At 48.1% G+C, this 27,863-nt stretch overlaps 3 protein-coding genes and 1 non-coding gene across 8 annotated transcripts; 3 read left to right on the forward strand and 1 right to left on the reverse strand.

Annotated features, from left to right (window-relative positions):
- Window positions 1-183: 183 nt before the first annotated feature.
- On the reverse strand, window positions 184-2,543 carry Tssk4 (testis specific serine kinase 4). Of its 2 annotated transcripts, none has more exons than XM_042686363.1 (4): window positions 2,344-2,543; window positions 1,787-2,001; window positions 1,084-1,444; window positions 184-679 (listed from the first exon to the last, which is right to left on the reverse strand). In XM_042686363.1, the coding sequence occupies exons 1-4, from the start codon at window positions 2,509-2,511 to the stop codon at window positions 497-499; spliced, it is 927 nt and encodes a 308-aa protein (XP_042542297.1). In that variant the 5' UTR covers window positions 2,512-2,543; the 3' UTR covers window positions 184-496. The 2 variants fall into 2 exon arrangements, with proteins under 2 accessions (XP_042542297.1, XP_042542296.1); XM_042686362.1 differs by having other exon boundaries at window positions 1,084-1,474.
- Window positions 2,544-5,132: 2,589 nt separating this feature from the next.
- Window positions 5,133-5,239, forward strand: LOC122113503. The gene has a single exon (XR_006148443.1). It is a non-coding gene; the product is annotated as a U6 spliceosomal RNA (small nuclear RNA).
- Window positions 5,240-10,525: 5,286 nt separating this feature from the next.
- Window positions 10,526-18,508, forward strand: Tm9sf1 (transmembrane 9 superfamily member 1). Of its 3 annotated transcripts, none has more exons than XM_042686358.1 (6): window positions 10,526-10,616; window positions 10,908-11,280; window positions 12,389-13,010; window positions 13,607-13,792; window positions 16,420-16,693; window positions 17,858-18,508. In XM_042686358.1, the coding sequence occupies exons 2-6, from the start codon at window positions 10,936-10,938 to the stop codon at window positions 18,249-18,251; spliced, it is 1,821 nt and encodes a 606-aa protein (XP_042542292.1). In that variant the 5' UTR covers window positions 10,526-10,616; window positions 10,908-10,935; the 3' UTR covers window positions 18,252-18,508. The 3 variants fall into 3 exon arrangements, with proteins under 3 accessions (XP_042542292.1, XP_042542291.1, XP_042542293.1); XM_042686357.1 differs by lacking the exon at window positions 10,526-10,616 and adding an exon at window positions 10,637-10,686; XM_042686359.1 differs by lacking the exon at window positions 10,526-10,616 and adding an exon at window positions 10,645-10,660.
- A 255-nt stretch (window positions 18,509-18,763) lies between these two features.
- Window positions 18,764-27,849, forward strand: Ipo4 (importin 4). Of its 2 annotated transcripts, none has more exons than XM_042686353.1 (30): window positions 18,764-18,873; window positions 18,953-19,039; window positions 19,123-19,202; window positions 19,287-19,328; window positions 19,767-19,896; window positions 19,980-20,159; window positions 20,616-20,681; window positions 20,787-20,888; window positions 21,236-21,319; window positions 21,786-21,950; window positions 22,041-22,094; window positions 22,167-22,276; window positions 22,609-22,717; window positions 22,880-23,009; window positions 23,191-23,304; window positions 23,433-23,546; window positions 23,724-23,844; window positions 23,962-24,073; window positions 24,188-24,303; window positions 24,417-24,494; window positions 24,572-24,629; window positions 24,709-24,814; window positions 24,885-25,078; window positions 25,213-25,257; window positions 25,591-25,716; window positions 25,830-26,038; window positions 26,141-26,273; window positions 26,374-26,478; window positions 27,309-27,378; window positions 27,502-27,849. In XM_042686353.1, exons 1-30 carry the CDS (start codon window positions 18,805-18,807, stop codon window positions 27,630-27,632), a joined length of 3,240 nt encoding a protein of 1,079 aa, XP_042542287.1. In that variant the 5' UTR covers window positions 18,764-18,804; the 3' UTR covers window positions 27,633-27,849. The 2 variants fall into 2 exon arrangements, with proteins under 2 accessions (XP_042542287.1, XP_042542288.1); XM_042686354.1 differs by having other exon boundaries at window positions 19,287-19,325; window positions 19,764-19,896.
- The last annotated feature ends 14 nt before the right edge of the window (window positions 27,850-27,863 follow it).

Consider the following 27,863-nt stretch of genomic DNA (forward strand, 5'->3'; position numbering starts at 1 on the left):
CCATGCCATAATTTCTTGGGGGGGGGATGGGGTGGGTCCTTAAGTTTGAAGCCAGGGCCTGGTTGTTGTCACGGAGCATTTTTGCTCAAGGCTAAACTGCTCTACCACTTCAGCCACAGTGCCACTTCTGGCTTTTTTTGGTAATTAGAGAATCTCATGGTCTTTCTCCTGCCCGGCCTGGCTTCAAATTGTGGTCTTCAGATCTCAGTCTCCTGAGTAGCTAGGATTACAGGTATGAGCCACCAGCATCCAGCTCTATACTTTGAATTTCACTATTGACTTAAGTGTCAAAACAGATTAAAGGCTTTGGACGAAATCTATCTGACCCGCAGCATCTGACCTTCAGCAGTATTACCTGCTAAGACTGCCTTGAGGTAAGAATTTTATTCACTCTTGCTGGTGAAAGTAAATCAAATTAGATTTATTTCTGAATAAAAGATTTTCACCCAAGATCCTCCTGATTTCCTTCTCTCTTGATCCCCTGCCTCAGCCATTTTCAGGTTGTGATCTCCAAGGATAGGTGACGATTAGTGGTATTGGTGGGCTGGCACATGGCCTGGAGGAGCCTAATCTCATGGGTGGGTTGCTCAGACTGGAACCTGAGCACCCAGGGATCCTTGAGGATGTCCAGGACGGTAGCACGCTTGACAGCTGGACGCAGCATCTGGAGGATCAGGTTCTAGGGCAGGGGAAAGAGAGGTTTTGGCTGAGCTTGGCCCCCACTGTACCACACAGGCAATGTGCAGCTGGACCTAAGAAAGGATAGCCTATCATACCACTCTCGTGAATGTGCCCCTGGTTTTATGCTGGAGTCCAGCATTCCCTGCAAGAGAAAGGAAGGGCTCCTTGAAAAGGACCCCTTGTATAATAATCCCCTTCTGGCCTAAAAGGATCAAAGCTAGAACATGCTTATGAAGCTAATACAAGTTTTGGATCCCAGCCGTTTCCCCAATTAGTCTGGGTAGGAGTGTGAAGTGGCTCTGGCATGGCAACAGCCTCTCCTGAGTTGGGAGGTCTAGGTTTGGTATGTATTCTCCCCATGAGTCATCCCTAAGACCTCAGCCCTCCTGGGGGAGCCAGCACCTTGCACTCCTGGGAGACGGCACAGTTAGGTGGGAATGTGACCTCCTTCTGAGTCTCTTTCAGCAGCTTCTTGAGATTGGAGTCATCAAAAGGCAGACGGGCAACCACTAGAGTGTAGAGGATGACGCCCATGCTCCAGGTGTCAGACAGGAAAGGGTTGTAGGGCAAGCCTAGCAAGACCTCCGGGCAGGCATAAGCAAAGCTGCCACAATAGGTCTGACTGAGGTGGGAACAGTTCACTTGACGGTAAGAAGGGCTATTATGCACAGGCTGATTTGAAGGCACCATCTTGGCGAAACCAAAGTCTGATATCTTCACATTCTCCCGCTTGTCCAGCAACAGGTTTTCCAACTTTAAATCCCTACCAGCAGCAGAAAGGCTGGGGGTCAGGCTGGGGAGAGGGCTTTGTATTAGAATGGGAGCTGAAGGGCCAAGGGTCAAAGGCTAGGGATCAGGCAAAGTAGAAAAGTACAAGGCTGTGAGGAAGGAAAGCCACTGGAGTTGTGAGCAGAGCCCACAGCAGAGGATGGCACCTAAGAACCGTTGTAACAAAGTGCTCTACACATAGTAAAAGTGTCTTTGACCAGAGGTTTAAACCAGAATGGATGACTGGGCCTACATATTAGGGTTAAGGGAAGAAAAGGGGGCAGGAAATGGGTAATTGCATAAAAACCCCTTGAAAGCCCAAAGGCCATTCCCTTACCTGTGCACAATACCCTTGCTGTGTAAGTAGGCGATGCCCAAGGTCAGCTGGTTGAACCACTTGCCAGCAAGGGGCTCATTGCAAGCCCCATAGCGCTGGATCCATTCAAGGACATCACCACCCTGTGCCAGCTCCAAAATGATGTACACTCGGGATGTAGTCTCAATGGCCTGATAGAAGTTGATGAGGTACTTGTGCCGCAGGATTTTCATCACCTGATCCCACAAAAGGGAACCATCAAACCAGGCAAGCAACCTTAACTGTGCTGTCAACCTTGTCCTCCTCCCCCATTGCTACTTACTTAGAACTTTGCAACAGAATTGACTCATACTGGTGTGTAGAAAAAGTTTCCCTTTTTCTTTGGAGTGAGGGGACTAGAGGAGAATGAGCTAGGTAGGAACAAGGTTGAATGTACATGAAGGAATTTTCCTAGCTGTTTACATATGTTCATTTTGGCTTCAAAGTTCCTAGCTTCATCTCCTAGCCACACCCTTATAAGAAACCTCAAAAAGCTGACTACTAAGCTCCACTTCTCTCTCCCAGCCCCCTTTTCTGACCTGTATTTCACGAGGCAGGAACTTGTTAAGATATTCATGAGAGGCCTTCTTCTTTGAGATGATCTTGATAGCAACCATGACCTTCTGCTTTGTATAGTAAGCCTCATACACAGTCCCATAGGAGCCGTTGCCAATGACCTTGCCCACCTCATAACCATATTCCTCCATGACAGAGCGATAGACTGGGGCAGTTATTTGTGCTTCTGGGTTATTACCCTTGATCATCTCACTCTTCATCTCACCCTTCACCATCGTGTTGGGCTTGCTGAGAGTCCCTTAAGGCTAGGACACCAAAGTGAGGCTTGTCTTGGAATGCTTGCCTGTATAGTCACATAAGTCTGGGATATTGGGCTCAGCCTTCCACTAAGAACTTGGAGGGAGAAAGAAAAGAACAGTCCCTTTTTGTCTCTACTGGATGTTGTCACTTTTACCTCTTGGTTACAGAACTTTCCTAAAGTCCCAAGTTCTATACACATCATAATATACCTTCTGTCATTACTGTCCACAAAGCCTGAGAATGAGATACAGTTTGACTCACATTCATTCCCAAAGACATGTTCTGCATCTGGAAAGACCCTTGTGGATCTGAATGCAACATTCATTTTAATTAAGCATCTACTTACTATGTGCCAGTGTGTGCTGAACACTAGGATAAATCGATAAGGCCAAAAGAGATTTTTACAATGCAATATGAGAAACATTCTCTACAAAGATTTGTAAGGCGTTGGCATATTCTAACAGCATTTTTGCTTTGCATGATCCTTTCTAGTTTTCTTTTTTTTTTTTGGGTCGGGTCATGGGGCCTGAACTCTGGGCCTGGGCACTGTCCCTCAGCTCTTCAGCTCAAGGCTAACGCTCTACCACTTGAGCCACAGCACCACTTCTGGCTTTTTCTTTTTGCTTATGTGGTGCTGAGGAATCGAACTCAGGGCCTCAGGCATGCAAAGCAAGCGCTCTACCACTGAACTACCTCCCCAGCCCTCTTTCTAGTTTTCTTTCCATCCATTCTTCTGGTCATCCTCCATTAAAGCTTGTCCTTTTTCTCTATATGTGGTACTGGTGCCAGGATTTTGCACATGCTGGGGCCACACTCCCTTGCTTGCACTGGAGTGGTGTGATGATCTATCCTTTTTTTTTGGGGGGGGGGGGTGCCAAGTAATGGGGCCTGAACTCTGGGCCTGGGCACTGTCCCTCAGCTCTTCAGCTCAAGGCTAGCGCTCTACCACTTGAGCCACAGCGCCACTTCCGACTTTTTTCTTTTTGCTTATGTGGTGCTGAGGAATCGAACCTAGGGCCTCTGGCATGCAAGGCATGCGCTCTACCACTGAGCCACCTTCCCAGCCCCTGGTCTATTCTTTCTTAGGTCCAGCTGCTTACTCACTGGTACAATGGGGACAAGCTCAGCCAAGACCTTTCCTGTGCCCTAGAATCTCGTCTTCCAGTTGCTGCGTCCAGCTGTCAAGCATGCTTGACATGCCCCAACTCCTCCCTCTATCCCTAAAGCATATCCCAAAGGTACTGTTACCGGCTTTATTTCCTCTGAATTTCACATCCCCCCTGAGGATCTTACATATTCCACATATCTCTGCTTACTATTCTTAACCTCATCTGCTCTGGGTGCAGTTCCAGATACCATATCCATTTGTTTACTAGACAGGTATGTCTGCCTTTAGGCATCTCAAACTACATCCAAACTGAACTATTTTCTTCTGACTTTTACATTTTACACAGATTGCCCTTAGTTAGGCATCTCAGACTACATCCAAAATTGAATTCTGTTCCTCTGGTATACCAGTTGACCTTAAGATACCCAAACGTTTTTCTAGATCCTTCTCCCTACTTTAATTCCTATACCTAATCAATCCCCAAATCCCTGATTATTTAAACACTACATACCCTGCATACTCATTGCCTCTCCCTATCACTATGTATCATAGTCTGATCTCAAACTCAAAATCGCCTCTGCCTCCTCAATGTTGGGATTACAAGTGTAGGTCACAATGTCCGGCTCATTTTGCTGGTAGCAGTTAACTCAGGGCTTCATTCTTGCTGGGCTTACTCAACTCTTACTACTTGAGCCATACCTCTGGCACCTGTCCTTTTATTTATTTATTTTTGTTTTGTTTTTGTTTCTGATGTTGGTCCTGGGACTTGAACTCAGGACCTGGGTGCTGTCCTTGAGCTTTTTTGCTCTAGGCTAATGCTCTACCACTTGAGCCACAGCTCCACTTATGGCTTTTTTTGGTAGTTAATTGGATCTATAAGTCTGATGGACTTTCCTGCTCCTGGTGGGTTCAAACTGATCCTGAGAACTCAGCTTCCTAAGTGGCTAGGATCACAGATGTAAACCACTGGCATCTGGCCCAGGGGTGAGAAAAGAAAAGAAAAAAGACAAGCTAGAAACTAGGGAAAAATGAAGGGGTAGCATTGTCCCCCAAAAAAAGAAATGTACTCATTACCTGGCTTATGAAATGGTAACCCCTCTGTATAATACCTTAATAATAAATGTATATACATATATCTAAAAAAAAAAACAAGCTAGAAACAGAATAAGGTGTGAACTGGGGGTCTCAGTGGAATGGGAGCACAAGTTTTGGAGGATTGACAGGGTGAGGGCAGGAAAATGACACAGGTTCTTTGAATTTAAAATTTTGGGAGACAGGGAAGGATTTGAAGTTGTATCTTCCATCCTCTCAAACAAAGGAAAATAATCCAAGCAGATTGTGGCATAGGCTGCTGTCAAATTTCCACTACTGAGTCTCAATCCTGCTGTCAAGCTAGTTCAAAAGGTGCTTCCTTCGGCAGCACATATACTAAAATTGGAACAATACAGAGAAGATTAGCATGGCCACTGAGCAAGCATGACACGCGAATTCGTGAAGCATTACATATTTTTAGACTTGGAAAAAATTATATTAAGTGAAGTAAGCCAAGCCCAAAGAAACAGGTCCCATGGTTTTCCTTATTTGTAATAACTAGTATATGTTTGGGACAAGTGGAAAAGGTCAAAAGCTATGTACATATGACCAGATAAGATGAAGTTAAGCGAAATGAACCCCAAGATAGGGACACGAGTGTTTTTTTTTCTTTCTTGCTATTGTTTCTAGCATATTTATAAGGTACCATGTGTTTTTTGTTGTTGCTTTGTATGTTCCTCCCCCATAGTATAACCTGTTTTCACTGTATTTGATGTCGTTGGTATAATTTGGAGAGGGGAAGGGAAAAAAAAAAAAATGTTGACCCATTGTAACAATGAGCTGTACAAGACACTATGTTGAAAAACGAACTTTACAATTTAGGCATGGGGGGGCCGGAGTGTAGTTGTGGAGGTGGGAGGGAAGGGATGGTAGGGAAAAAACAAAGGAAGAGGCAACAATGCTTGATAAGAAATGTACTCATTATCTTGCTCATGTAACTGTAACCCCTCTGTACAGTATGTTCACACACACACAAAATTTATTAAAAACAAAACAAGGGGCTAGGAAGGTGTCTCAGTGGTAGAGCGCTTGCCTTGCATGCATGAGGCCCTGGGTTCGATTCCTCAGCACCACATAAGCAAAAACAATTGGCGCTGTGGCTCAAGTGGTAGAGCGCTAGTTTTGAGCTGAAGAGCTGAGGGACAGCACCCAGGCCCAGAGTTCAGGCCCCACGACTGGACCCCCCCCCAAAAAAGAAAAGATAGTTTAAAAGTTCTATTGAAATTCCTCAATCTAGTAAGACTGTCCAGGGTATACCATGTTTTGTAAAAAGCCCACCCAGTCCTACCCACCTTTTGGTCCTACAAACTTGTCTTGAATGGACAGCTTAACAATACCTCTAGTCTCTCACATATACAAGATATATACCATTTCATTCAAGGAATGTCTACTTAGCTCCATAGTGTATACAAAAACATTGCTGGAGCTGGGTGCCTGTGGCTCACACCTGTAATCCTAGTTACTCAGAAGGCTGAGATCTGAGGATCGCGGTTCAAAGCCAGCCCGGGCAGGAAAGACCCTGAAACTCTTATCTCCAATAAACCACTAGAAAACCAGAAGCGGTCCTGTGGCTCAAGCAGTAGAGCGCTCGCCTTGAGCTAAAGAGCGCAAGCCCAGAATTAAAGCCCCACAACCAACCCAAAAAGAAAAAAATTGCTGGGTCCTGATGATTCAAAGATGGACAGATGTAGACTTGTTAGTCACCAAGAGAAACAAACTTCTAAGTAAAATAACTACAGTGAGATGAAGTGCCATTAACAAACCTGGAAAGAAAGGCAATGGAAGGACTTACAGAGTAGTTAATTGCACTGTTTAAAGGAGGTCTTCCAGTTGAGAAGTAAGGAATAGTATACCAGGTAGACTAGGCAGGAAGAACCATGAAGCTTACAGATAGGAGAGAACACCATGAATGCAGAAAGTTAATATACCTGAAGAAATTAGGACTTAAGTCTGACTAATACTTTACGTCAACTTGTCTTCACTTCCTTTTTTTGCTTGGTCATGGGGTTTGAACTCAGTCTGAGTTTTTTTGTTTCTGTCAGTCATGGGACTTGAACCCAGAGGGGCTGGGTGCTGTCCCTCAGCTCTTCAGCTCAAAGTGAGCCCTCTACCACTTGAGCCACAGTGCCATTTCTGGTTTTCTGGTGGTTAACTGGAGATAAGTCTCATGGACTTACCTGCCCAGGCTTGCTTTGAACCTCGATGCTCAGATCTCAGCCTCCTGAGTAGCTAGGAGCCCGACTTTGTCCCTGAGTTTTTGCTCAAGGCTAGCACTCTAGCACTTTGAGCCACAGCTCCACTTCTGGTTTTCTAGTGCTTAACTGCAGATAAGAGTCTCATAGACTTTCCTCTGGCCTAACAGCAAACCTCAGATCTTAGCTTCCCAAGTAGCTAGGATTGCAGCTGTAAGCCACCAATGCCCAATTTGTCTTCTCTTTATTCTATGTATTTACAGTCAAATGTCCTTATGCATCAAAACTGGAGCCTGTTTAAAAAAAGAAAACAAAAATGCTCAACAACTCTCCCCAAGATTCTAGGTTTTAATAGTCCAGTAGCACTGTGAAATCGATCCAAGGGGCAGGTGACCAAAAAACTAACAAGGTGACTATTATAGATATAAATGGAAAGGAAAATGATGATACCAATATTTTGCCCTCAAATTCAACCACTGAGACTCTTGAATTCTGTATTTAGAGTCTTCCCAATTCTCCCCTCCAAAAAAAAAAAAATACTATTGCCAGGCACCAGTTGCTCATGCCTGTAATCCTAGCTACTTAGGCTGAAATCTGAGAATCATGGTTCAAAGCCAGCCCAGGCAGGAAAGGACATGAGACTCTTATCTCCAATAAATCACCAGAAAACCAGAAGTGGAGATATGGCTCCAGTGGTAGAGTGCTTGCCTTGAGCTGAAGAGCTCAGAGACAGAATCCAGACTCGGAGAGTTCAAGCCCCACAGACTGACAAAAAAAAAGGGGGGGGCAGGGGGAGCCTAACTCCTTGACAAGGAAGAGGAAGTTTGGATTGGGATAAAAACCTAGCAGAATGCCCCACCCAATGTGCCTGCCTAGCTGAATAAGGTAACCATTGCACCCTTTTGCACAAAAATAAACAGCCTTATGGTTGAGAATGTGGCTTAGTGGTAGAGTGCTTGCTTAGCATTCATGAAGCCTTGGGTTCAATTCCTCAGTAGCACATAAACAGAGAAAAAAAAATCCAGAAGTGGTGCTGTGGCTCAAGTGGTACAGTGCTCGCCTTGAGCAAAAGAAGTTCAGGGACAGTGCTCAAGCCTAAGTTCAAGCTCCAAGACTGGCAAAAAATATATATAAAATAAATTGCCTTGGCAAAATCTCCTATATCTCTTTTGCACTTACTCAGTTTTGACACTGGAGATTGTTTCTAACACCTCCACCTCTGGCTTTTTATTGGAGATAAGAATCTCATGGACTTTTCTGCCTCTTAACTACAGGCTAGAGCCACTAGCACCTGTGACACAAGATTCTTTACCTCCAATAACTTATCAAGTTTGCTCACACACAGTGAGACCAAGAGAATACTCTTAGGAGAAGAACACAAAGGTGCAATGCCTACATGCCTTTTCATCTTTATATATATCAGAACAAACTCCAAAATATGGAAACAAGTGATTTCTTTTTAATTTTTATTTGTGATGATTGTCTTCTTTATGCGTGGTGTAGTCAGAGGGTATCGAGAGGGTGGAGGCAGGGTACAGAACTTGAAAAAAGTGAAAAAGTGCAGCAGTGGGGCTCACTGAACACTGATCAAAGTGAGCTATACAACTTGTGGGTGGAGATGGGAGGGAGGAACTGGGAAAGAGAGAACACTGTTTGAAAGGAAATGTATCCATTACCTGACTTGTAATCTTTCTGTACATCATATTTATAATAACAATAAAGGAAATTAAAACAACAAAAATAACTCACCAAGCTAAGTTGCCAGTGTCTCATGCATGTAGTTCTAATACTCAGGAAGCTGACATCTGAGAATCCCTATTAGAGGCCAGCAGAGGCAGGAAAATCTACTGCACTCCAACTAACCACCAAAAAGCTGGGGCTCAAGTGGTAGAGTGCCAGTCTAGAGTAAAAAAGCTCAGGGACTGCTTCTAGACCGAGTTCAAGCCCCTGGACCAGCATGCCTACGCGCGCGCGCGCGCACACACACACAAACACAAAACAATATTAAAACCCAGGAATAGCCAGGCGCCGGTGGCTCACGCCTGTAACCCTAGCTACTCAGGAGGCTGAGATCTGAGGATCGCTGTTCAACGCCAGCCAAGGCAGCCAAGGAACTAAAGTCCGTGAGACTCTTTATCTCCAATAAACCACTCAGAAAACCGAAGTGGCACAGTGGTTCAAGTGGTAGAGCACTTAGCCTTGAGCTGAGGGACGGCGTTCAAGCCCAATGACAGACCAAAAAAAAAAAAAAAGTTGCGGGACTCCCATGGTAAAAAAGCAAACAAGGCTTACACCTGTAATCCTAGCTGCTAGGAGAATGACACCGAGATATCACAGCTGTTGCTAGCCCCGGCAGAAAAGTTCCCAAGACACCCCTTCTTAACCCAGAGCTGGATGCAGAAAAGCACACATGATCTGATCTACACTGCAGGCTGAGGTTGGAAGGATCAACGTTCCAGTAAACCCAGGCAGAAAAGCCCAAGACGCTTCCTGTCATTCCAGCAAAAACAGCAGAAAACAGATTAATGGCTAAGCTGCTCTGAGCAGGAAATGAGACCTTAGCTCAAAAACGAATCGGAAAAACAACAGGTCAGCAAGCGTGGCTCAGCAACAGAGCGCCTGCCCAACAAATTCAAGACTCGGGCTTCTAACCTCAGTATCAAGGAAAAACAAAAACCCACACAAAACGGTTTCGGCGTGTCTCTGACCTCTATTTGGCAAACCTCACTAGAGCCTCGGGTCCACACTTTCACTAGATCCGATTTGTTCTTTTCACCAGAAGGCCTCGGTGACCCGTGAGAAAGGGGTGAAGTGACGTTCAGGCCTCGCTGGCGTGGGAGCGACGCGTCACGTTTCGCCCCTCTCCGGTTAGCATTTACGAACCGCCTCTCAAGGCTCGCCTCAGTAGCCAGTGGCGACTTCCATTGGTTCAGCCGCCAAAAACTTCCAGAGCCCAAGTGTGGGCGCAGCTGCCGCCCGTGCGCAGCCGCCCCGGCTGCCGGCGGCGCGCGTGGTTGGCTTCACTCTCAGGACTCCGCTCGTAGGAACCACGGCAGCCACCGCTGGCCCGGGCTCTCGTGCGCAATCCTTCCAGGGACAGGCGGGAGACCCAAAGACGACCCTGGTCCGGAAAAGGCGTCGTAGCCGGGCCTGGCCTAACCCCTCCATCGGATGCGACCCGCAACGAACGCGCGCGCAGCCTCGGCACCGGAGCATCCACTACAGGAGCCTTCCGTCAACCTGAGGTCCCCGCCTGTGAGGGCGGAAGTGGTAAGACTGACGTGTCACGGGCTGCCTCCAGCTCGCCGGGAGGACCCTCTACTGAAGATGGGAGAACCAAGCTTTGCCGGGTCTCCGGAGCTGGGATGGACATCTCTCTGGAGAAAGCCCAGCGGAGAGCACCTGGCTGAATCGAATGCGGTGCCCAGCCTGCTGTGGTCACAGCCGTTGTGATCAGGCACAGCAGAGGACAACCCCGTGCAAGTCGGCCTTCTGGTCCTCTCTAACCCCACTGCTCCCGCGCCTCTCAGGGGGAGACCCCAGCAGGAGCCCAAGGGCAGCTTACGGGGCCGCTGGCGCCGCCTTAGCCAGCCGCTCCCTCGTGGTGAGGACCCCGGAGCTGTGGCGGGATGGGGCCGGAGTGGCGAGGTTATGCCGCGTTGCCATGGAAACAGGCTAGGGCGCTGTGGAAGCCCCGGCTGGGGTCTTTTGTGGGAGGGTGAGCTATACTGATCTCAAAGTCCCGAGTGGAGGTGGAACCTGGTTTGAGGGTTCTCTGGGACGCCATGTGATGTGGGGGTGGGGAAGCCCAAAGGGAAGGTGGAACCAGTGGGCGTCCATTCGAGAAACCTAACCTAGGACGTCATGAGTTGACCCCTAGTTTCTGTAACTGCAGGATTCTCCCAGATTCCACTGCCTTAAGGATGACAATCCTAGGGCAACCTGGAAGTTGGAGCTGCCAGTGTTTGCCAATCCTGATACTGCTGCTGGGCACAGACTATGAACCAGGGGTGGAAGGTGTGACACACTACAAGGCCGGTGACCCTGTCATTCTATATGTCAACAAAGTGGGACCTTACCATAATCCTCAGGAAACTTACCACTACTATCAGCTTCCAGTCTGCTGCCCTGAGAAGATACGACACAAAAGCCTTAGCTTGGGTGAAGTGCTGGATGGAGACCGAATGGCCGAGTCTCTGTATGAGATACGCTTTCGAGAGAACGTGGAGAAGAGAATTCTATGCCACATGCAACTCAGTTCTGCGCAGGTCAGCCCCTCCGCATTGTTTCTCTCTTAATCCTCCTTTCCAGGCATTAATAATGCTTTGCATTTATAGTTCAAAATAACTTTTGGAATCTATTTTAACATAACTCTGTAACTGACATACTTGTTCTGAAGTGACTTTTTCAAGAAAGAATGGATAATGAATTGCAGAAATCGAGTATTAGATTAGAGCCTAGGGCTTCTAGCTGCAAGTTTCTCTGTCAGCAATTAGTTCCTATCACTTTTGCCTACTTCTCTTTTCTTTCCTTCCATATCTACCTCTTGGCTCTTTCTCAACTCCTTCTATCTGCTCTTCCTTTCCTTTTTTTTTTTTTTGGTCGGGTCGTGGGGCCTGAACTCTGGGCCTGGGCACTGACCCTCAGCTCAAGGCTAGCGCTCTACCACTTGAGCCTTAGCACCACTTCTGGTTTTTTTCTTTTTTTTATGTGGTGCTGAGGAATCGAACCCAGGGCCTCATGCATGCAAGGCAAGCGCTCTACCACTGAGCCACCTTCCCAGCCCCCCCCCCTTTTTTTTGGTGCAGTCATAGGCCTTGAACTCAAGACCTGGATGCTGCCCCTGAGCAATTTTGCTTAAGACTACCTAGCACTCTTACTACTTGAGCCACAACCCCACTTCCTGCTTTTGGGTGGTTAATTGGAAATAAAAGTCTTACAAACTTCCCTGCTCAGGCTCAATTTGAACTACAGGATTACAGGCATGAGCCACCAGTTCTTGGGCAGTTGTCATGGTTTTTCCATTCACCATTCTTTGGTCTACTGCAGTCTTTTTTTTTTTTTACACCTTCCTGCTCTCCTTTTCTATAGCTTAACCCTTTCAAAGTCATACTTGCTTGTTTGAGGGTAATCCCAACATACTAGAACTAAACCCAGTGATTCTTAGCAGAAGACTTTTGTCCACTAAAGTACATTTGGAAATACCTAGAGATGTTTTTAACTGTCATAACTGGGGGATAATATTGCTGTGCAATGGCCAGGGATACTACATGCTACAAATACACAGATCAGTGTCCTCCCCACAAAGTATTACTAGCACAAAAGTTTGAGAAACTTTTCTGAGAGTGTGACTGACTCTTGACTTTCTCTTTATAGGTAGAACAGTTGCGCCAGGCCATTGAAGAACTGTATTACTTTGAATTTGTGGTAGATGACTTGCCAATTCGTGGTTTTGTGGGTTACATGGAAGAAAGTGGCTTCTTACCACATAGCCACAAGATAGGACTCTGGACCCATTTGGACTTCCATCTAGAATTCCATGGAGATCGAATTATATTTGCCAATGTTTCTGTGCGAGATGTCAAACCCCATAGCTTGGATGGGTTAAGATCTGATGAACTCCTAGGCCTTACCCACACTTACAGCGTGCGATGGTCTGAGACTTCAGTGGAGCGTCGGAGTGACAGGCGCCGGGGTGATGATGGTGGCTTCTTTCCCCGAACATTAGAAATCCATTGGTTGTCCATCATCAACTCCATGGTGCTTGTGTTTTTACTGGTGGGATTTGTGGCTGTCATTCTAATGCGTGTACTTCGGAATGACCTGGCTCGATACAACCTAGATGAGGAGACCACCTCTGGAGGATCTAGTGATGACTTTGACCAGGGTGACAATGGTTGGAAAATAATCCATACAGATGTCTTCCGCTTCCCTCCATACCGTGGTCTGCTCTGTGCTGTGCTGGGTGTGGGTGCCCAGTTCCTGGCTCTTGGCACTGGTAAGATAAGAATTAATTGGAGATTTCTCCCAAAGAGTAGGTAGATTGTAAGAAAAGGTTTGAGGATTGGGGCTGGTAAAGCGCTTGCCTTGCATGCATGAGGCCTTGGGTTCGATTCCTTAGCACCACATAAGCAAAAAGAAAAAAAGCCAGAAGTGGCGCTGTGGCTCAAGTGGTAGAGCGCTAGCATTGAGCTGAAGAGCTGAGGGATAGCGCCCAGGCCCAGAGTTCAGGCCCCACGACTGCACTAAAAAAAAAAAAGAAAGAACGAAAAGGTTTGAGAATCTACTACTATTCAAGGTGAGGAGAAGATCTGAGGGGAAAGATGGCTCTAGTGAGGGTTGTGGGAATTTTCTGGACAACAAAACTAGGGAAGAGGGCTGGAAAGCTAGCCCAATGGTAGAAAGTGCTCGCCTTACATACATGAGGCCCTGGGTTCGATTCCTCAGCACCACATAAGCCAAGAAAAATAAAAAAAAGAACAGAGCAGAGCTAGGGAAGACTATTTTGCATTGGAACTGGCAGAAGGAGCACAATTCCTCTGAAATTACAAAGATAGGTAAGATCTAACATGGCTTTCTACTACCATCCTATAGGAATTATTGTCATGGCACTACTGGGCATGTTCAATGTACACCGTCATGGAGCCATTAACTCAGCAGCCATCTTGTTGTATGCCTTGACCTGCTGCATCTCTGGCTATGTGTCTAGCCACTTCTACCGACAGATTGGAGGCGAGCGTTGGGTGTGGAATATCATTCTCACTACCAGTCTCTTTTCTGGTGAGGATTTTTTCCTTCCCTAGTGGGTCTGCTTGGACTTAAGAACACATCAAGGAATTTGGAATATAGTCAGAGTGAGATTTTAAAGGAGAGGGTAGGGGAGGAAGGAATGTAGGCAGAGAGAAAGAAAAGAAAAAAAAAAAGAATCCAAATGAACACTTTTTTTTTTTCTAACATGGGGCTTGAACTCAGGGCCTGAGTGCTATTCCTGCGCTCTTCACTCAAGACTAGCACTCTACCACTTTGAGCCATGGTGCCACTTCTGGTTTTCTGGTGGTTAATTGGAGATAGGAGTCTCATGGACTTTCCTGCCTGGGGTGGCTTTAAACTTCGATCCTCAGATCTCAGCCTCCTGAGTAGCTAGGAGTATAGGCATGAACTACCAGTGCACAGCTTTTTCTTTATTTGAGATGGGCTTGCTATGTAGCTCAGGCTAGCTGCAAATTCATGATCTTCCAACCTTGAGTGTGAGGATTACATGAGCGCTATGTGGCTCAGAATGCTTTTCTTTGTCCTTCAGTGTTGGGGATTGAACCCAAGGCCTTGTATATATTAGGCAAACACTTTACCACTGAGCTATATCTCTAGGTTACCTTTAAAAAAAATTTTATGCTAGTCCTGGGGCTTGAATTCAGGGCCTGGGTGCTGTCCCTGAGCTTTTATGCTCAAGGCTAATGCTCTGTTACTTGTGTGAGAGCCCTACTCCTAACTTTTTGGAGGTTAACTGGAGATTAATGTCTCATAGACTTTCCTGCCCAGGCAGGCTTCAAACCCTGATCCTCAAATCTCAGCCTCCTGAGAAGCTAGGCTTGTGGGCATAAGACACAGGCACCTGGTTTGCTTTTTAAAAAAAATTTTTTTTTGGTCGGTCATGAGGCCTGAACTCTAGGCCTGGGCACTGTCCCTCAGCTCTTCAGCTCAAGGCTAGCGCTCTACCACTTGAGCCACAGCTCTACTTCTGACTTTTTCAGCTTATGTGGTGCTGAGGAATTAAACCCAGAGCCTCATGCACGCAAGCCAAGCACTCTCCCACTGAGCCCTGCCTTTTTTTTTTTGGTCCTGGGGCTTGAATTCTGGGCTTCGGCGCTGTCTTTGTGCTCTTCAGCTCAAGGCAAGCACTCTACCATTTGAGCTACAGCACCACTTCTGGTTTTCTAATGGTTTATTGGAGATAAGAGTCTCTGACTTTCCTGCCCAGGCTGGCTTTGAACCACGATCCTCAGATCTCAGCCTCCTGAATAGCTAGGATTACAGGCGTGAGCCACCTGCGCCCGGCTAGCCATGCCTTTGTATTTTGTTTTGTTTTTTTGGGTCCAGTCATGGGGCCTGAACTCTGGGCCTGGGCACTGTCCCTCAGCTCTTCAGCTCAAGGCTAGCATTCTACCACTTGAGCCATAGCGCCACTTCCGGCTTTTTTTTCTTTTTGCTTATGTGGTGCTGAGGAATCGAACCTAGGGCCTCATGCATGTAAGGCAAGCACTCTACCACTGAGCCACCTTCCCAGCCCCATAGCCCTGCCTTTTTAAACAATTAAAAGTTAAAGTTTGAGCATGAGCCCAAACTCTAGAACTAGAGGAGAAAAAAAAAAAAGTTAAAATATCCAGAACCAGGCACTGGTGGCTCACACTATAATCCCAGCAACTCTAGGAGACTGAGATCAGGATCATAGTTCGAAGCTAGCCCTGGAAGACAAATCCCAAATTATCTCCAGTTAACCAGAGAAAGGCTGGAAGTGGGAGTATGTTCAAATGGTAGAGCTAAGAGAATTTGCAAGGCACTGAACTCAAGCCTCAATACCAGCATACACATAGACACAAAAAGTAGTGAATCAGGTTTCAGATCCAGCAGTCTGAATCTAAAGCCTGTATTCTTAACACGGTTTAGATGAGAATATTTAGATTTAAAGTACACTCTTAAATTCATATTTGGATAGTCCCTCACTTATCTTGGAGGTAGGGTTACTTCAGTCCTTTCAAAGGCAGTTGTATGAATCCTTCATGTTACTAGTTTTATGTGCTAGTTTTATATAAAATGGGGCTTTCTGAAAACAGGGTCACAATGCTAAGAATTTCCAATGCCATGACAAGACAGACCTTGAACACAAGAGTATTTCTGTCTTTCAGATCATGATGAGCAATTGCCCATGATGACACTGGGTAGAGGAAGGGGTATTGGCAAGACAAGACAAGGAACAAAGAACAATGTGGCATAAAAGGTGAAGCCAGGCACCAGTGGCTCACACATATAATCCTCATTACTTAGGAGGCTGAGATATGAGGATTGCAGTTTAAAGCCAGCCTAGGGAAAGGAAAGTCCATAAGACTCTTATCTCTAGTTACCCACCAAAAAGCCAAAAGTAGAGCTGTGGCTCACATGGTAGAGTGCTAGCTTGAGGAAAAAAAGTTCAGAGACAGTATCTAGGTCCTGAGTTCAAATCCCAGGACTAGCATACACACACACACACACAAGTGAAGAAGAAAGTAATCAATTCTATATGATTATCCAAGAATGTGGGTGGGCCCTTAGAGTTGTAGGCTGCTTTAGCCCTCTTTTTTAGGACCAATCCGAGTAAGTACCCCACACATATAACTCCTAATGCCGATCTCTGTGGGAACCCATTCCTACAGTGCCTTTCTTCCTGACGTGGAGTGTGGTGAACTCAGTGCACTGGGCCAATGGTTCAACACAAGCTCTGCCAGCCACCACCATCCTGCTGCTTCTGACGGTTTGGCTGCTGGTAGGCTTTCCTCTCACTGTCATTGGAGGAATCTTTGGGAAGAACAATGCCAGCCCATTTGATGCACCTTGTCGTACCAAGAATATTGCCCGGGAGATCCCACCCCAGCCATGGTACAAGTCAACTCTCATCCACATGACTGTTGGAGGCTTCCTGCCTTTCAGGTATCCTTCGTCCCATAGCCATGACTCAACTTTTCCCACTCACCTCGTATCATAACCCATTAATAATCCCTAGTTCTGCTGTACCACTAAGAGCTCATTAAGTAGTTCAATGCCCTAGCAGAACTAATCTTCAGTTAGTTCAGATTAAGCTCTTCTACTCAAAGTAGTAAATGGCTGTATGCCCCCACATTATGCCTGCAGAACCTGGGTTCTTTAGTGTTTTAGTGGCATCATTTGGGGCTTAAAGCCCATTTGATTACTCATTCAACTTGTTGAGTACCTCTTTTTGCCAGGTAGCTAATGCAGAAGCAAATAAAACGGAAAAGATCCCTACTTTCTTTTTTTTTTTTTTTTTTGTCGGTCGTGGGGCTTGAACTCTGGGCCTGGGCACTGTCCTTCAGCTCTTCAGCTCAAGGCGAGCACTCTACCACTTGAGCTACAGCACCACTTCCGGTTTTCTGGTGGTTTATTGGAGATAGGAGTCTCACAGTCTTTCCTGCCCGGGCTGGCTTTGAACCGTGATCCTCAGATCTCAGCCTCCTGAGTAGCTAGGATTACAGGCGTGAGCCACCAGCGCCTGGCAAGATCCCTACTTTCAAATGATCAGTGAAGATGTTCTTTCTTTTCGCTTATGTGGTGCTAAGGAATCGAACCCAGGGCCTCATGCATGCAAGGCAAGCGCTCTACCACTGAGCCACCTTCTCAGCCCCAATGAAGATATTCTTGAAATGAGAGCAGGTAAATCATAGGCAAAAGAATCCCCACTGATAGTCAGGCGCCAGTGGCTCACACCTGTAATCCTAGTTACTCAGAAGGCTGAGATCTGAGGATCACAGTTCAAAGCCAGCCCAGGCAGGAAAGTCCATGAGACTCATCTCCAATAAACTACTAGAAAACTGGAAGTGCCGCTGTGGCTCAAGTGGTAGAGCACTCACCGTGGGCTGAAGAGCTGAGGCACAGTGCCCAAATCAGAGTTCAAGCCCAATGACCAACAAAAAAAATAAAATAAAATCCCCACTGAGGCCAGGAAATCTAGGGCAGAGAGAAAGGGTGGTCTCACTTTCCACAGGGACCCAAGACCCAATAATATGGAAGGGTGTGGGCTAGATTTTGGTTCCATCGTGGTACTAACAGTGCACAGTGAATTGTGTTTTCTCTTCACAGTGCCATCTCTGTGGAGCTGTACTACATCTTTGCCACAGTCTGGGGTCGAGAGCAGTACACATTGTATGGCATCCTCTTCTTTGTTTTTGCCATCCTGCTGAGTGTGGGGGCTTGCATCTCCATTGCACTCACCTACTTCCAGTTGTCTGGGGAGGATTACCGCTGGTGGTGGCGATCTGTACTGAGTGTTGGTTCCACTGGCCTCTTCATCTTCCTCTACTCAGTTTTCTACTATGCCCGACGCTCCAACATGTCAGGAGCAGTACAGACAGTAGAATTCTTTGGCTACTCCTTACTTACTGGTTACGTCTTCTTCCTCATGCTGGGTACCATCTCCTTTTTTTCTTCCCTAAAATTCATCCGTTATATCTATGTCAATCTCAAAATGGACTGATTTCTGAGGCAGAACTATTTTCTTTCCCTTTCTTCATACCCTGTTGATCTCTCCTGACAGCTTTTCTCTGACTGAATTGTGTGATGGCAATGTTGCCTTATTGTTTGCTCTTTGGGCTCTCCCTTCCCCAGGAGAGCCTGGAAATTATAAATCTCTATTATATAAGGAATATATATTTGAACTTTTTAAGTTGCCTTTAGTTTTGGTCCTGATTTTTCTTTTTACAATTATCAAAATAAAATTTATTAAGAAAAAGGTCCTGTAGTTGGAGATTTGGCTCTGTTTACAGAACTCGAGGACCCCTTAGAAAGTCCGCTATGAATACACTGAGTTCTCCAGCACAGCTTGGGAACCCTCGGCCGGCGGAACCTATGTTGCCAGGGGACGGGTTTCCGTGGCCCAGTCGGGAATTTCTTCGTAGGAAGTGAGTTAAATCACCTTGGCAACCAGAGAGTCGTGGTGTAACGCCCTTTCCGCCGGAAGTGGGTCAGGTCCACGTGCCGTCCCTCCCCCCTCCCTTTCCCAGCCCGGTAGCGGCGGCTCTGCTGCTGCCATGGAGCCTGCCGGCCTGGAACTAATCTTACGGGAGCTCCTTCTCCCGGATACCAAACGCATCCGTCAGGTATGAGGCAGGTGGGACCGGGGCAGGGCTAACAGGAGACTTGGAGAAAGGCCCAAGTCTCACCCAGCTTTTCCCCCAGGCCACAGAGCAGCTCCAGATCGCCCTTCGCGACCCTGCCGCCTTGCCTGCCCTTTGCGACCTGCTGGCCTCAGCGTCAGACCCTCAGGTAAAAACTCCAGCTCTTTCCCCACCAGCGCCACTCTGTGGTCTTCTCAGTGTCTTCCTCACATGTCTGTCTCTACATCTTAGATCCGCCAGTTCGCAGCTGTGCTGGTCCGTAGACGACTCAACACCCACTGGCGACGCCTAGCTGCAGAACAGCGTGAGAGGTGGGCTAGGCCTGTGGCGGGGCGCGGCCAAGTTGAGGTGACTGTGGCTGGCTGGGTACCAAACATTTGAAACTTGTCTTCCAGCTTCAAGTCTCTGGTCCTAATTGCCCTTCAGAGAGAGACAGAGTAAGTGACTACCTCACCCTTTGCTTTGGTCCTGACTGACTCTAGATTGTGATTCTCTGAGTTTCTACCTTCTTTTCAGCTCCACACTGGGACTGGGGGAGTGTGGCAGGGCAGAGACTTCAACCCTAAACCGAGGGTGGAGCAAAATTCTAATTCTTTTGACAACTAAAGTTCTTGAGAATGGATGATGATTGTCTGCCAAACTGGAGTCAGAAGAATGAAATTGAAATTCAGGTTGGATGAGGCCAAAGATCACACAGCAGACTCAGTGCTGCTGGGTTCTCTCTGAGTTGATGTTTCTTATGTTCCAACTCGGCAAAGATCTTGTGCTCACAACCTCCTGATGATTTCTGTCCTGGCCTACTCCATTGAAGAAGAGCCGTGGGTATGCAGGTAAAGGCATTAAAGGGTGATTTCAGGGGAGTCTCCTGTTTGCAGGCACTTTGTGAGCCTCAGCCTGGCCCAGCTCTCAGCTACCATTTTCCGAAAAGAAGGCCTGGAGGCCTGGCCTCAGCTCATGCAGCTTCTTCAGCACAGTACTCGAAGCCCCCATAACTCTGAGAAAGAGGTACTGTCACACTTAGGAGGAAGGGACTGAGGGTCTGGATATATCATAAAAGCTTTTCTTTCCCACCCTCAATTCTTGGACAGATGGGACTTTTGCTGCTAAGTGTGGTGGTGACTTCCCAGCCAAAGGCCTTCCAACCCCATCATCGGGAGCTTCTTCGGCTTTTAAATGAGACTCTTGGAGAAGTGGGCTGTCCTGGGCTACTATTCTACTCCCTGCGTACTCTAGCCACCATGGCTCCATACCTCAACATAGATGACATGGTAAGACAGAGGCCTTAATCTTTATTGTTTACTGTCTTTACTGTTGCAGGTTTCTAAGCAGCTTCATTTTTGTTTTTGTCAGTCGTGAGGTCTGAACTCTGGGCCTGAGCACTGTCCCTCAGCTCATTAGTTCAAGGCTAGTGCTCTACCACTGGAGCCACAGCATCATTTCTGGCTTTTTCTGCTTATATGGTGCTGAGGAATCAAACCCAGGGTCTCATGCATGCAAGGCAGGCACTCTACCACTGAGTCACCTTCCCAGCCCCTTCGGATTTTTTATCTTTCTTACTAGATTCTTCCTAACCATAAGGAAGGGAATACTTTGTGTGGTCAGACCTAGCTGCTGTACCTCACCTCCTTTTTAAGATTACAGACTGAAGATGCTACCAGTTTCTGGGCCCTGGAATTTAGGCTTCATTGTGCTTTATGTGACCAATCTCATCTTGTATTTCCCAGCCTCTTGCACGAATGTTGGTGCCTAAGCTTATTGTTGCTGTGAAGACTCTGATCCCCATAGATGAGGTAAAGACAGAAGGGTGGGGAGGGAGCACATTCTATGGGAAGGATTGTACCGAAGCTTGCAGCTTGATCTCCAGAGGAGCATGATTGAGATGACTTGTCTGTCAGGCAAAGGCATGTGAGGCCCTGGAGGCTCTGGATGAACTGCTGGAGTCAGAGGTTCCCATCATCACTCCCCATCTCTCTGAAGTCCTTACATTCTGCCTAGAGGTAAGCCTCAATGCATGGCCTCAGTTGTTTGTTTTGCTGTCAAAGTATTCTTTTTTGTTTATTTATTTATTTATTTTTGTCAGTCATGGGGCTTGAACTCTGGGCCTGAATGCTGTCCTTCAGCTGTTCAGCTCAAGGCTAGCGCTCTACCACTTGAGCCACTGTGCCACTTCTGATTTTCTGAGTGGTTTATTAGAGATGAATCTCAAGGACTTTCCTGCCTGGGCTAGCTTTGAACCATGATCCTCACTTCTCAGCCTCCTGAGTAGCTAGGATTACAGGCATGAGCCACCAGGTGCCCCAACCTTGTCTAAGTATTCTTGCTGATTCTTGCTGTCTCCGGGCAGGTAGCTAAAAACATAGCCCTGGGTGATGCAATACGTGTACGTATTCTCTGCTGCCTCACTTTCCTGGTCAAAGTTAAGAGCAAGGTGGGTGTCCTCTGATATTTTTTGTCTGGTTTTGGTTTGGGGGCAGGGGTATGCATGCACACATGCATGTATGTGGTTCTGGGGCTTGAACTCAAGGCCTGGGTGCTGTACCTGAGCTTTTATGCTCAAGCCACAGCTCTACTTCTACCTTTTGGTGTTTTTAATTGGAGAGAAGATTCGATTCTCATGGACTTTCCTGCCCAGGCTGGCTTTGAACACAGTCTTTAGATCTGTGTCTCCCAAGTAGCTAGGATTATAGTCTCCTCTGATGTATATTACCCCAACCCTATCTCCACCCTTAATCTCATTGTCTGAGCTTTCTATTGATATCTAAAGGTTGCTATTTAAGCCTAGGCCTTGCCTCACTGTAATTTATATCTAGGAGATTAGGAATCTTATTTGGGGTCCTTGGAATTTTTTAATGCACCCAAGAGATTTTCAGGAATAATGGCTTTTTCTTTTCAAGGCCATACTGAAGAACCGTCTGCTGCCTCCTTTGCTGCAAACTCTTTTCCCCATTATGGGTGCTGAGCCACCCCCAGGGCAGTTGGATCCTGAAGACCAGGATTCTGAAGAAGAAGAATTGGAGATTGGGCTGGTGGGGGAGACTCCCAAGCACTTTGCTGTACAGGTAGGCTATGGGGTGGGCAGGACAAGCTGTTAAGTGGCTGTGGGATGTTAGGGAGATAGAGATGGAATCAATCTCACTGTGCTTTATCAGGTGGTGGACATGCTGGCCCTACACCTTCCCCCTGAGAAGCTTTGTCCCCAATTGGTAAGTGTAGTTCTATTTATTTATTTAGTGCTAATACTTGGGCTTGAACTCAGGGCCTTATACTCTCCCTAGATGCCCATGTTGGAAGAGGCCTTGCGGAGTGAGAACCCATATCAGCGCAAGGCTGGGCTCCTGGTGTTAGCTGTATTGTCCGACGGAGCTGGTGACCATATCAGGCAGAGGTAGCTATTTAATTCCTGTCCCAGGATGAGGGGGGCCATGGAAGGGGGTGGGGTACACATCCTATGGCAGTCCTGCGTATATTGTTGTTTCAGCTTGTCAGTAGCACTGATCAGCCACTGAGTATTTCTCCATACTTTGAAAGCTAGTTTGAAACTGCTGCTGGGTTTGGAAGATAAATGAAATGGCCTTCCAGTGATAAGGACCAGAGGATGGTACTACCAGCCAGTGATAGAGAAAGCTTTGGTTTTCCCAGGAGAAATGAGAGGACATGTTAGCCTAGGGCTCTTAGATCCTGCCTCTCAGACTTTGTCCGTTATCTCATCCTGTTCAGACTGCTGTCCCCACTGCTACAGATCGTGTGCAAAGGCCTGCAGGACTCCTCACAAGTTGTGCGCAATGCTGCACTCTTTGCCCTGGGCCAGTTCTCAGAGAATCTGCAGGTCAGCAAGACTAAATCTGGGCAGCTGGCTTTGTCCCTCACCCATACTAAGTGTCAGCTTCCCCTCTGTTTTCATCTTTTCAAGCATATTTACTGCCACTGGCACTCAGGGGTATGTCCTGCAGGTGAACCTGACTTCTGCTTCTCTTGCTCCCTCCCCTAGCCCCATATCTGCAGCTATTCAGGGGAGGTGATGCCGATGCTCCTCACCTACCTGAAGTCAGTGCCTGCAGGGCACACACACCACCTCGCCAAAGCCTGCTATGCCCTGGAGAACTTCGTGGAGAACCTAGGTAGTGATGGCAGTGGGGAATGCAGGGGAAGTGCAGCTTTGACCAATAGGAGCCAAGTGCATCTCCTGCATTGCCACCTGTAGTGGGGAGAAGCAGATGGAGAGGCTACGGAGTCAGCCTGGAGGCAGGTCCATTTGCAGAAGGTTGGAGATCTGGGCTGATTAGTCACTCTTTCCCACAGGGCCCAAAGTACAGCCCTACCTTCCAGAGCTTATGGAGTGTATGCTGCAGCCTCTGAGGAACCCCAGCAGTCCCCGGGCCAAGGAGCTGGCTGTGAGCGCCCTGGGGGCCATTGGTGAGGAGAAAAAGAGACAGGAAGTGACCTTAGAGGATTCATTCACCCTGTACCATTCTGCCTGTGGGAGGTGGTCCCACCTCCCCCCTTCCCTGCTCTTTTAGCTCTGATTCTGTCCTGTCCTACAGCCACAGCTGCTCAGGCCTCCTTCCTGCCTTACTTCCCCATGGTCATGGAACATCTTCGGGAATTCCTGTTGACAGGCCATGAAGACCTTCAGCCTGTGCGGATCCAGAGTCTAGGTGAGTGAGGGATTCCCAGCTCCAAGGAAGGGCTGATGTTCTGGTGTCCCCAGGGCCGAAAGCCTATCTTCCTTCTCATCAAAGGCTTTTTCTTCTCCTTACCTAGGAGTAGGGTAGAATTGTTAAAATCCTATCATCTCTGTGTCTCAGTGTACCTCTGCATCCTTGCCTCCACAGAGACTCTGGGGGTGCTGGTACGAGCAGTGGGAGAACCCATGAGGCCCCTGGCTGAAGAATGCTGTCAGTTGGGGCTGGGCTTATGTGACCAGGTAGATGACCCTGACTTGCGGCGCTGCACGTGAGTGACCCCTCATCCTGGATCCATAGTTCCTGTTCCACATTTGAGTCCAGGTTTCTCTGAGTTCTGTCACTCTGTCTCTCAACTGATTATACAGTTTCTTTCTGCCTCTACCAGGTACAGCTTATTGGCAGCTTTATCAGGACTGATGGGTGAGGGCCTGGCACCCTACCTGCCAAAAATCACCACACTCATGCTGTTGTCACTGCGTTCCACCGAAGGCATTGTGGTGAGCAGAGGGCATGTACATAAGATGAAGTTAGTCAAGCTGGCCCTGTGATAGGGACTTTCTCCTGGGTACCCCCTTCCCGCAGTGAGTCTCTATTCTGCTTCCTCCATCCAGCCTCAGTATGATGGAAGCAGTTCCTTTCTTTTGTTTGATGATGAGAGTGATGAGGAAGAGGAAGAGGAGCTCATGGATGAGGATGTAGAAGAGGAAGATGACTCCGAGATTTCAGGGTATGGAGTAGTGTGTCTCTACACAGGGGACTGCAATCTCTGACTCTGGACAAGGGGCCTTGTTGGAGCTGCTCCCACTGGTACCTGATCGCTGCCTCCCCACCTTCCTGTAGGTACAGTGTGGAGAATGCCTTCTTCGATGAGAAGGAAGACACGTGCACTGCACTGGGGGAGATCTCTGTGAACACCAGGTGAGCATTGGCCCTTCCCCTGGCACTGGGAATCCCACCTGGAAGCCCTTTGCCCACTGTTGTGTGTCTGTCCACAGTGTGGCCTTCCTTCCATACATGGAGAATGTCTTTGAAGAAGTAGTGAAACTTCTGGAGGTGAGTTAGTGGGGCACTTGGACTGAATCTGTTTTCACTTTGCACACAGCAGCATACACCTCGCCTCTTTGTTCCACAGTGTCCTCACCTCAACGTGCGGAAGGCAGCCCACGAGGCCCTGGGTCAGTTCTGCTGTGCACTTCACAAGGCCTGTCAGAGCTGCCCTTCAGAACCCAACAATACTGGTGAGAAGCAGAAGCCTGGCCAGGCTGGGAACTTGGGGGCAGGGCAGGGCCTGACCAGTTGTGTTTCCAGCTCTGCAGGCTGCCCTGGCCAGGGTGATACCATCCTACATGAAGGCAGTGAAAGGAGAACGAGAGCGCCAGGTGGTGATGGCTGTGCTAGAGGCCCTCACAGGGGTGCTGCGCAACTGTGGGTCCCTCACACTGCAGCCCTCTGGGCGCCTTGCTGAGCTCTGCAGCCTGCTCAAGGCTGTGCTGCAGAGGAAGGTAAGCAGGATATGGAGGACTGGGGAAGAGGAGGTTCCAGAGGCCCTATAAGACCAGCTCCCTATGTATCTCCACCCTCACGGACAGGAAGGGCAGAGAGCCCAGACTCACTTGAGCTACATTTCTTCCTACAGACAGCCTGTCAAGACACAGATGATGATGAAGAAGACGATGATCAGGTGAGCACTAGAGGTGAAGACAGGCCTCAGTAGCCCAGGTAGTCTTGAAAGGGCCTGGGTGGGTAGTATACTTGGCTTGGCCTGGGGGGAGCCAAGAACACGGGAGATTGGTGACAAAACCCTGACACCACTGAGGCAGTATGAGTTCAGGGGAGAGCAGGGTGGCCTGAGAAGACTTGGAGTGATAAGTAGGAGCAGGAAGGCTAGGGCTACAAAAAGGTACACCCTAGAAGCAGGGCAGGTACACCACAAAGGTCAGCCCCTAGAACCACAAGCAGCCTGAAGGAACACAGCGTTGATCCTGCTGCTCCAGTCCCTGACTTGACTTCACAGGCTGAATACGATGCCATGCTGCTAGAGCATGCTGGAGAGGCCATTCCTGCCCTGGCAGCTGCAGCTGGGGGAGATGCCTTCGCTCCTTTCTTTGCTGGCTTCTTGCCGTTGTTGCTATGTAAGACGGTGAGTGCTCCATTCTGTACCTTCAAACCCCTACAACCCCTGTGCCCAGTGCCTGCCTTCACAGTGTCCCAGTCCCAGGCTGATATGCACTACTCCCTTGCCTTCCCCCACAGAAACAGGGCTGCACAGTGGCAGAGAAGTCCTTTGCAGTGGGCACACTGGCAGAGTCCATTCAGGGTCTGGGTGCTGCTTCAGCCCAGTTTGTATCTCGACTGCTCCCAGCGCTGCTGAATACTGCCCGAGAGGCAGACCCTGAGGTGCGGAGCAATGCCATTTTTGGGTTGGGTGTACTTGCAGAGCATGGAGGTCGCGCTGCCCAAGAGTATCCTTGGACTGTAAGAGGGGAGAGTGAGATTGGCAAGGAGGATTTGGGATGGGCAAGGTCTGCCCATGTGCGTTAATCTGTTCCTTGACTGTGGATCAGCCATTTCCCTAAACTCTTGGGCCTCCTGTTGCCCCTCCTGGCACGGGAGCGACATGATCGTGTCCGTGACAATATCTGTGGTGCTCTCGCCCGCCTGTTAATGGCCAGTCCAACAAGGAAACCAGAGCCCCAGGTGAGGAGGGAAGGGGACATCAGGCAGAACCTGGAGGTTCTGAAGCCAAGGAGGGAAAGAAGTGGGCAGGAAAGTAGCCTGAGGCATCTGTTGTGTCTAGGTGCTGGCTGCCCTGCTTCATGCCCTGCCACTGAGGGAAGACTTAGAAGAGTGGGTCACCATAGGGCACCTCTTCAGCTTCCTGTACCAGAGCAGTCCTGACCAGGTAACCTTGATGCTGGCAGCCCTTATGAATAGGAGGGGTGGGATGTTCCAGGCCTGATGACAGGCAGAGGTGGTGTCAAGTTGTAGCTAAGGCAGGCAGGATGGGTTCAGCTTCCTTTGGGTTCTTCCTCCTCTATTTTCCTGCTCATCTGTGAGGATTGGCAGCTGGTCCTTGCTCGAAAAAGCATTTTTCCTTAGCTACATTTCTGCCCTGTCAACTTTCCCAGGCCACTTTTTCTAGACCAGGGCTAGAAAACTGCTACGTGGGCATTACTGTCACATTCCACCATACATTTGAGTCAGAGCAGTTCTGATCTTGGGGCTTGAACTCAGGGCCTGGGACCTGTCCCTGAGCTTTTTGTGATCAAGGCCAGCTTTGTACTATTTGAGCCACAGCTCCACCCCCAGCTTTTTGCGAGATAGTGTCTCACAGGCTTGCCTGCCCAGGCTGCCTTTAAACCAAGATCTCAGCCTCCTGAGTAGCTAGGAGATTTTGCATGTACCAAGCTAAGTTTGCTTTCATATCCATGTGTTCTTGTTGCCTTTGTCTTATACCTTTAGTCTTAACATGTTAGAAGAATGTTTGGCTGTCTGCTTCTTTTGGTCTTAATGACTAATCATCTTTAGTCATACATCTCCCATCTCCTCCAAAAAGGGAATTATTACTACTGTTTCCTTGTTCCTTCTCATGTTGACAGTTGGATGTCTGTGAATCAGTACTGGATGCAAACAGCCCTGACAGGAGACTGCTTCTCCTTGTCCCCACCACCCACCTTAGTCCTGGGGCCTAGGGCTGCTTCTGTCGCCAAGTCAACCACTCATTTCCCACAGGTAGTAGATGTGGCCCCTGAGCTCTTGCGCATCTGCAGCCTCGTCCTATCAGACAACAAATTCCCACCAGGTGAGGATGATGGAGGCTGGGCGGGGGGGGGGGGGGGGGGGGGGGGGGCGGCATGTAAACAGGGCTCAGAAGATATGTGGAGCCTGTAGGGTTTAGGAACCCAGTCCTCCCCTCTCCACCCAGACACGAAGGCTGCACTGCTGCTGCTCCTGACGTTCCTGGCCAAACAGCACGCTGACAGTTTCTACACAGCTTTGGGCTCCCTGCCTGCTGACAAGGCTCAGGAGCTCCAGGCTGTGCTGGGTCTCACATAGTCTACAGGCTGCAGCTGGGCCAGAGAAGCAGAACATGCCACGGCCCTAAGACCACCTCAGCCAAATTTCAACTCACGCCTTACCAAAGATTCTGGGCCTCATATTCACTTGGACTCAACCCTACTTGCTGCCTTACAGGAGTGTTCTTGGACTGTATGTATTATTACAGGTGGAGTCGTGACTTACTGTAATAAAGACAGTTTGTTTTCTGCTTGGACAATAGCTCTAAGA

This window comes from Dipodomys spectabilis, unplaced genomic scaffold (genome assembly GCF_019054845.1).
Source record: "Dipodomys spectabilis isolate Male_0828 unplaced genomic scaffold, ASM1905484v1 ptg000097l, whole genome shotgun sequence".
Taxonomy (NCBI): domain Eukaryota; kingdom Metazoa; phylum Chordata; class Mammalia; order Rodentia; family Heteromyidae; genus Dipodomys; species Dipodomys spectabilis.